Consider the following 9,466-nt stretch of genomic DNA (forward strand, 5'->3'; position numbering starts at 1 on the left):
ACAGTTTGAAGCTTAACTTGGACAGAGTTACTCATGTGTTCTGCAACCTGATAGTTTGGTTTGATCATGTTAGTGTATGTGTCATGACTGAGCTATAATTTTAGTCTTAGTGACACCCTGAAGTGAAGCTTTGCAAAATTTATTGAATTTGGATTTCAATAACAGTATTTTCTGCAGTGGTTCTCCAGGCACGCGCTGTGATTCAAAGTTTCGGGCAGATATTAAGTGTAAAAATTTGATTAAGAGGTTCCCACATTCATTATTTAGGGAATTCTGATAACTAATGAGAGAATGACTGCAGGAATTTAGTCAGGTTCATTGAGTGCTAAATTTTTAAGGTGCAGATATTAAGAGTAACTTCAGATTTTAAAATTCTGATCGGTATAGAGTTTCTTCTTATATTAAAATCTGAAGTATCACTGAACTGCCTTGCAACAAATCTACAAACACTGATTAAGTACTAATTAACTGAACACAATTCTACCAGTATCACTTGACATCAGAATTAAGCTACGCACTTTTTGCAAGGGTGCTATCGCTTCAAAAGACTGCATCAGTTCATAATCTTTCTCCCTCTAAGATCAGTTTTTGGCCTTGAAAGGACTACTAGCAAGAGACTTGGAAATCCCACGAACGGCACCACAAGCAGCAGCAATCGAGCAGATCAAGCAAAATCCACTCAGAGATTGAAGTACAATCCATTTGAGACTGTATTTTTTGATCTCCTTTCTGGAAATGTACATGGCTATTGGGAAATATATAGACAAAGGCCAATAACCAGTAGCTCCGAGGAAACCAAGTATGTCGTTGAAGAAAGGTAATGCCATGGCTAATAGTGTAACCACGATCACATAACAACTTCTCCAGACTATCTTAAACATGTTAATATGACACTTCTTGTTCTTAAACCCCGGTATGCTTACTGAGTAATCATGATTTACGAACTTTGAATTTTCCCATTTCTTTGAACTCCACGACTCGATTGTTGCATACAACGGTTGGTTGAATACCTGCCAAATATAGGTAGATGAAAATTAGTAGATCTCAAAACAGAGCAATTGTCAAATAAGCTGATTTGAGGATGCATTCCATTTACCAGCATCCTGGTATTCAAATTATAAAATTCCAACACAATTCTGTAATGTAGAGAAAGCATTACTGTTAGTAGTACCTGATATGCACCAACGAGGTGAACCACAATACAGACGTTAGCAAGGACGACTAACCAGATAGGGTCATAAACCCCAGAGATCATGTTCCCCGGAGCGTCATTTCCATATGCAGCATATCCAAGGCACCCACACAAGGCATAGAACACAGTTGTTGTCGTTACACTTATCAAGTTTGCAATCTTCATCCTTTTGTTCTCTGCTGGACCCTTCATCGTATCCTGATCCATTAGCATGTAATATGTGTCAATCTTGTGATTCGTTTTATTTTTTTGCTTTGAGAATCTCAATACTAGTAGTGCTTACTTGAATTTCTATCAAGACGAGTGAAAATGAGAATGCAAGTTCAATATCACCAATTGCAGTCAAGGTACTCCATACTTTATCTGCTGCTGAAAATCCTGGGCCTATTTCAACTCCGGTCAAAGTTGTCTTCCCAGTATTTCCTACAGTCAAAATTTTACTCATTTAGGTAACAAACTCGAAGAAATTTAAGAGCAAAAAAGCATTGTGAAAGCGGATACATGTCACAAGCTATATATGGCCCTACCTTTAGCGATTTTGTTAATAGAGAGCAACACACCAATGCTGGAATAGGTGAAAGACATTAAAGTAGCAATGGTTGAGAGTAGTGTAAGCTCATTTATGTTTGGGATCTGAGAGAGAATAACTTCACAAATTCCAAATCCTATCATGAACGGAATATTAGAAATGGTGCATGATTTCTCTCCATATCCTCTTTTATTGAAACAAGAAGCTTTGAATATTGCCCTGGTTTAAGAGGAAAAATACATGTCAGAAACAAGCATAGGATTCTTTGTAACATCAGAGAGATGGCCTGCAAATTAACCTTCCCCATAAGTAAACTACAGGAAAACAACTTTTGACCGGTCCTAAATGACCAGGGATGCGGGGCGAGTGAGCCCATGGCCCAAGAGTCAAGATATGATAGGTTCCTTATGGGCAAGAAATCTGCAAATTGCTCAGCCTTCTCGCGTAATTCATAAAATGTTATTTAGGAGAACTTAAACTCATTTGCTTACACCATACTAACAACTCCTGTAATCGTGTAGGCAACCGAATAACCAAAGAGGTTCACATACTGGATAATCCCACAAGCCATTTTCATTCTTTGACCTATCAATTACAAAACCCATGTTTAATTTAATATATTTGAATATACTCACCAGAAAGACTCTATTACCATCTGGTGCAAGAATTGAGAAATGAAAGGAATGATGCATATATACCTAAGAAAGTTCCAACAGCTTCAGAGTAATTATAATTTCTCTTTCCGGAACTAGGATCAGGATATCTGTAACAATCAGCTAAGAGACTGGATGTGTAGAAAGTTATGTAGGCGAAGATGGCCAGCGCAATAGGTCCAACAACCCATCCTAGTTGGGCAATACACCATGGAAGTGATAGAACACCTGAACCAATAACCACAGTGATGATATGTGCACTGGCTGTTAAAGTAGACCCTGCATAAATATAAACACAAAGAATTTAAGCATCGACAATCGAATAATACAATATTTGCATCAAAATAATGCCTCCACAGATTTGTTCTCCTTCCTTCTCATATGCACCCCCAAAAAGAAACTCAAGTATGAATGCATCATCGTTATGGGCCTGTGTTTGGGCTTGATGCATGTTGGTTTTATTCCTTGAAATTGAAGGTGGTTGAATTGGACTGTCAATTCAATGAGTCAAACAACAATCTTGGAAGAAACATATTATCCAACACTTGTTGTACAATTTCTGGTATTATTAAATGTTTTAGTTTTCAACTTTTTTTTTTTTACTCTATTCATCCAAAACAGAAATTTGTAAAAGGGTCTACAGTGTCTCTGAATTCTCTGCAGACTTGTTATCATGCTCCTATGAAACTCAACTCAAGTATGAATGCATCATCATTCATCACCCAAAAGGGCCAAAACCTCCTGTTAACTTTTAATTATGGGCCTGTGTTTGGGCTTGAGGCAGGTTGGTTTTGTTCTTTGAAGATGAAATTGGGGTTGAATTGGACTGTCAATTCAATGACTCAACAACAATCTTGGAAGAAACATATTATCCAACACTTGTTGTACAATCTCTGGTATTATTAAATGTTTCAGTTTTCAACCTTTTTGACTCTATTCTTTCCAGAGGCGGAGCCAAGGGTTGACTAACCCTCGCTGTAGCCCCCTAAAATTTTTAAAACCAGAATAACACCCTTAGTTTTATCACATATTTTACATTTAGTCCACATAATATTTACATTTAGCCCACTAATAGTTTATAGAAAAATATTTAGTCCCCCTCATTCTTAAAATCCGGCTCCGCCAATGATTCTTTCAAAACAGAAATTTGTTAAAAAGGGTACAGAACTGCACTACAGTGTCTCTGATTTCTCTGCAGCCTCTGGGTTTCATCAATAAGAAGTAAATAAAGCTTAGAGATATGCATGATTCATGCTCATGCATGTCTTTAATTTTGACCAGAGAGATTGCCATCCGAGTAACTGTCACTAATGGAATGTGCAAGATTCTAAAATGGGGTTCTTGAAATTATTCAATTCGGATCAAAAAAATTGAAATCAAGAAGAAATTATGAAATGGGTTTGTAGTGTTGAGTATGTACCAGTTCTTCTTGGTTTTCCATCATCATCCAAATCTTCAATTCCAGTACAATTACCAATTGATCTTTTTGATTCAAGATTTTGTTGTTGTACTCTTAAAGCAACCACATCATTACCATTATTCGTTGCTGTTATCGTCATTTCTTGATCATCAACACACAGGTGAATTTCAGATCTTTATACCACTAAAAGAAAAAAGAAGACAATTATCAGTAAAAAGTACAGGAAAAATATGGAAATGGTCCAAAGAGAAAAGAAAGGGGAAATTGAGTACTACTACTGCTGGGTTGTTTTTGGTTGTAGTAAGTACTGTGAGAACTTTCTGGGGATGAATGCTGAAATGTTGTTGGTATATATAGGGTTCAATGGAGTTAAAAGGGAAGGTGCGATATTTCAGCAGCATTTATTAAGGGGATTGATGTTTCAAAAAGAAAAAAGGAAACTAAAATCTTTTATTACTCCTTTGTTTTACCAACATGGCTAACCGAAGGTTCCAATTTGTTTCGGGGTGTACTAATTCAATAGTCTATGATATTTTGTCTCATATGAATATTGTTGCCCCCAGTAAACAAATTGATACCCCTATTAGTAATTTTGTTTTTCACTGGCTTTGTTTGTCTTTTTATCACAGTTTAGAAAGTCTATGTGTAAAAAAGTAAAATTTGTGGGATAATTTTACTATGTATATGCTTATGAATCTATCCATTTTGTTGGGCTAGATTAATGAGTAATTTATGTCCGTTTAAAGTTTAACCATTTGTATTTTTATGAATCTAACCATTTTATTGGGCAAAATTAATGATTATTGGTAATTTATGTCAGTTTTAACCTTCTAAAAGCAGGCTTGCCTAGTTGGTCAGGAACCAGGGACGGACCTATCCCTGGGTTAAAGGGGGCTAAAGCCTGGGTGGTCTTGCTAGTCCACAAGCCTAAATTTTTTATTTTTTTTGCTCGACCAAGCTTTTATCCTAGACCTTAAAAGAAAATTTATACTTCCTGGATCCGTCCCTGTCAGGAACTAGACTCTTTTGAAATAATTTAAGTTATAATCAAAAAGTTTGGATTATATAATTGTGCATTCTCATGTGTGCATTTCTATAATTTTAGGGTTCATAATTTTCCAAAATGATTGTTTCGGTGCCGCAGAGTTGTTTTTGGTGCTTGTTTAGATGGAGTCTGATATGTGATCTGTTTGTGCTCATCTCAAGAGCTTAGTTTGTGCGCAGCGTCAGGAGCTGAAACATGTTGCACGAGCCGAGACTAGAGTCCTTGCACTAACTTCTCAAAGCAAGAATTTAAAATCCGCACTTTACAAAAGAAGTGATTAGTCAAAAGGTAAAGAGGTTAATTGAAACAGATGGCAAAAACCAAATCCATCCCTAGTGTGAATCGCCCACTTCATTTGCTACGAAGTCTTAAAGAGTAGAAGGCAAAATTAGTTTGTTGAAATGGAGAATTTTAGATAGGGTCTGGATTTCCTGTATTCCTCGTGTTAGAAGAAAATACCTTACCAAGAAAATGACGTAAATGGACCGTATAGAATTATCGGAAAACGGGTTATTTGTCCAAATATTTTTAAAACATGGTTTAAATGGACGAGTAAAATTAGTACGAGTGAAATGGACACTAAAAAAATAGCAAGGATGAAACTGGATTCATCCAGACTTAAACTTTAAAAATAGCGAAGATGAAACTGGATGTATCCTGTGTAAATTAAAAATAATAAAAAATATTTGAAAATGGGTACGATGGAACTGTTTACATCCTCGTTATTTTTACATTTTTGTCCATTTAATCAGTATCAAAATCGAAATGTCCTTTTCACACAGGAATTGTTGATTTTGGTCTTTTTAACTAATTTTGTGTATAATCATCTGAATTCGAAACTGGTTGGTAACTGAAATTTACTCAAGATTGAATAGAAGGAAAAATCAATCAGTACTAGTAGATATCAAAAATGGATGGAGATTCAAAACGCACAGATACGTTAAAAGTAGCGAATTCGTCACCCCACCCACTCCATATATTGTAGAGTTTCGTTTGAAGTAAAGTTAAGCGAAGTCAAGTCAAAACAAAATTGCTGTTATCTTACAACCATTTTCACTTTTAAAGTCCTCCAATCCTCTTTTGTTAGTCAACAAAAAGTAATTTTTACATTTTAGTTGACCTTAGTCTGGAGTAATTTTTACCTTTCTAGTCGACCTCTATTATCCAGACAAAAATTTTGGTACTTTCTTAAGTCGAGCTTTATTAGATTAATTATAGCAGTTTTTAGTCGGTTACTTAATTACAAAGACCCCAACCAAAAGCTAATTGATACAGATGGCGAACATGAAATCCTTCTCTAGTGTTAACCTCCCACTCCATTTGCTACGAAGTCTTACTTAAAAGTTAAGCTAAAGTAAAACTAGTTGGTTGAGATGCAGAAATTTAGACAGGGTCATAATTTCCTATAATCCTCTGTAATGTTAGAAGAAAAGACCTTGTGAAAAAATAATGTAATTTGATCATATATAGCTAACGAACTGATTTCGAAACTCGTCCCTATCAATGCTGTACACTACCTGATTACTTTTTTTTGGTGGAAAACCTATCTGTACCAGTTGCTGGAATCCACTGGTTTTTCCAAAATTGGTCGAAAACCTAGTGGAGAGATTACAATCCATTGGGAATGTGGGATTAGGACAATACAAAGTGTCTTGCCTATTCACCAAAAGACATATTCGCTTTGCGTTGGAATTTGACTATCTTCGAAACTTCCCTATCCTATCAAAAAAATAATTCTAACAAGGAAAAGTGTTTTTGATACGGAAAATGGGTCATTTGTCCAAATATTTTTAAATCACGGTTCAAATGGACGAGTAAAAAATAGTTTGGGTGAAATGGCCAAAAAAAAAATAGTAAGGATGAAATTGGTTTCATCCTAACTTAAATTTAAAAAATAGCAAGGATGAAACTGGATACATCCTGTGTAAATTAAAAATAATAAAAAATATTTGAAAATGAGCACGATGAAACTGGTTACATCCTGCCTATTTTTACATTTTTGTTCATTTAAACAATATCAAAATCTAATTGTCCATTTCACCCGGGAATTGTTGATTTTGATCTTTTTAACCAATTTTGTGTTTTTGATAAGCATATCATAGATACTCGAGTTTGATAAGAAACTAAATAATAAAAGAGATGACTCGATTCATCAAAGGGCAGAAACAAAATCTGATTTTGTGTAACTTGTTTATGACATTATTGCAGTTACAAAGCAAAGGTGTTTATAGCTTTGAATTGAGTCCATCCAATACTCAAAATAATGCTACATTCTTTTTGCTGATTTATGAATGAACGAACGACAACAAAAGTAAAGGCTAACTCGTGATTAGTGGATCTCCTTTTTTTCTCTAGAACTTTTGTGATAAAAAAGGATATCGAGAATCTCATGCTTGTTCCAATTTTTACGTACGAAATTTCTTTGTTTTTGTTCTTAATACTTGATTACTAATAAACGAGTAAGAATTACGCAAATCTTCAGAATCCATATAGGCATATAGCAATGAAATGTGCACAATTATTGTTCCTTACTTCCTTGCCAAAAGTAATGAAACATTGATTACACTTACCTTGATGAAGACGGAACTCGGAAACAACGTGGTTGATTCTAGACTACCAGTCCTCAATGTCTTGGGGTTTTTCTTTCTTCAGTTTAAGTGATACCTTATTGTCGATCTCATTTTGGTGACATTTTCAAAATAGAAAGACACACTGCATTAGTATAACTAATACACACAAACACCGCTTTTCATTATTTACCCCAACATCTGACTTAACCAAAAAAATCATGCACAGTCTAACAACAACGAACAACAAGGTCCGTCCCAAACAAGTTGGAGTAAGCTAGAAACGGAACCATACTAAAATTACCAAAACTAAAGACAAAGGCCGGTAAACCAAAATTGTAATCTGGTATCAATTGTAACCCTCGGAATGTTTTACGGAAAATCGGTCATTTGTCCAGATATTTTTAAAACATGGTTCAAATGGACGAGTAAAAATTAGTATGGGTGAAACGGACACCAAAAAAATAGTAAGGATGAAACTGGATTCATCCTGATTTTAATTTAAAAAATAGCAAGGATAAAACTGGATGCATCCTGATGTAAATTAAAAATAAGAAAAAGTATTTGAAAATGGGTAGGATGAAACTGTTTACATCCTGACTATTTTTACATTTTTGTCCATTTAAACAGTATCAAAATCTAAGTGTCCTTTTCACCCAGAAATTATTGATTTTGGTCTTTTTAACCAATTTTGTGAATGTTTTAAACAAAATTGTAATCTGGTATCAATTGTAACCCTCAGGATGTTTTGTTTAAAACTATACCATGTGTTACATTTGTTGAGATATATGTTTTAAAAAAAGAATTCTTCCCTACATTTATATTAACAATTCGAGCTTGGTCCAGTGGTTAAGCATTTTGGGCCTTGAGGGTGAGGTCTCATGATCGAATCATCCCAAACCCCTAGTGATTTGTGTATATAATGTTGATTTATGTACATAATATATATATACTATTATATTATTAGTCCGGTAGCGAGGCCTTGGGGGATCTCTTGAAATTCGAAGTTATTTTTTGCTGGTTTTTGAAAAGATTTTCAAAGTGTGTATTGACTTTAATTACGTAATTAATTAGACTTAATTTTAGTAACGTTTTTGTGAACGTTTTCTGACTGTTAAAATGCTTTTTGGCAATGCAACAGATCTAGTCATGCTCAAGACTTTCTTAAAGCTCTTCCTATCGGAGGTCTCAATCAGGGGGTGGGACCGCGACTATTCTGTGCTATTTTGTGCTATCGTTTTGGTATCCCACTTTTTACTAGGAACACAGTGTGCATTTTGTAACCGTGATATGGAATGCTATGGGGATCATGCCTTACATTGTGCCCATGAGGTAGGGCTCAAATTTAGGCACGACCTTGTCCGCGACACTATTTTTTATATGTGTTTCCGTTCAGGGGATCCCGTCGGGAAGGAAGTTTCCTTAGGTCTCATGTGTAATGACGGTAATGCTTTAAGACCTGCTGACATTTTTGTTTTTAACTAGGAAAATGGTCGTGATGTGTGCTTGGATGTTACTGGGATTTCTCCCTTCACTGGTGGTGGAGTTCGTGCGATCCAGCCTGGCTTACCCTTAAGCAATGCCGTTTGGCGCAAAAATAAGAAATATTTCGACAAATGTGTAGCTCAAGGTTACGGTTTTGGCACTCTGGCCTCCTCTACATTTGGTGAACTTGGAAATGACACATCTGAATTTTTGAAGACACTGCATAATCATTTGTCTAGGTTTGATGTTAGTGCAAGTAAATGTAATTTCCTTTTTCATAGGTTAGGGATTGTTATACAGAAAGGAGTTGGAGCCCAGCTTGTCGCTAGGCTTCCAATTTATTTCTTACAGTCTTCCCTTATTGTTGAGGAATTTGAATTATAATTGTTATTATTCGCACTTTAATTAGATGGCTATAAAATCAGTTTTGAGAACAGAAGAAAACACAAGTTTTACACCATTGTTTTCTAAGAATCAAGAGATCAAAAATACTGAGCAAGAATAGAGAGAGTAGAAGTGATCGACTTCTCATTGTATACGTGAGAGATTGAAAGAGAGTTTTTTTTGGCTGTTTT

The 9,466-nt window shown here is 35.3% G+C and overlaps 1 protein-coding gene across 4 annotated transcripts; it reads right to left on the minus strand.

Moving 5' to 3' along the window:
* Positions 1-358: 358 nt before the first annotated feature.
* Positions 359-4,200, minus strand: LOC113296378 (amino acid permease 8-like). Of its 4 annotated transcripts, none has more exons than XM_026544686.1 (8): positions 4,067-4,200; positions 3,795-3,977; positions 2,420-2,653; positions 2,213-2,306; positions 1,720-1,940; positions 1,476-1,615; positions 1,172-1,390; positions 359-1,010 (listed from the first exon to the last, which is right to left on the minus strand). In XM_026544686.1, the coding sequence occupies exons 2-8, from the start codon at positions 3,931-3,933 to the stop codon at positions 582-584; spliced, it is 1,476 nt and encodes a 491-aa protein (XP_026400471.1). In that variant the 5' UTR covers positions 3,934-3,977; positions 4,067-4,200; the 3' UTR covers positions 359-581. The 4 variants fall into 4 exon arrangements, with proteins under 4 accessions (XP_026400471.1, XP_026400472.1, XP_026400473.1 ...); XM_026544687.1 differs by having other exon boundaries at positions 4,070-4,138; XM_026544688.1 differs by having other exon boundaries at positions 4,073-4,110.
* Between the last annotated feature and the right edge of the window lie 5,266 nt (positions 4,201-9,466).

The sequence above is a fragment of the Papaver somniferum genome, chromosome 7, assembly GCF_003573695.1.
Source record: "Papaver somniferum cultivar HN1 chromosome 7, ASM357369v1, whole genome shotgun sequence".
Lineage (NCBI taxonomy): Eukaryota > Viridiplantae > Streptophyta > Magnoliopsida > Ranunculales > Papaveraceae > Papaver > Papaver somniferum.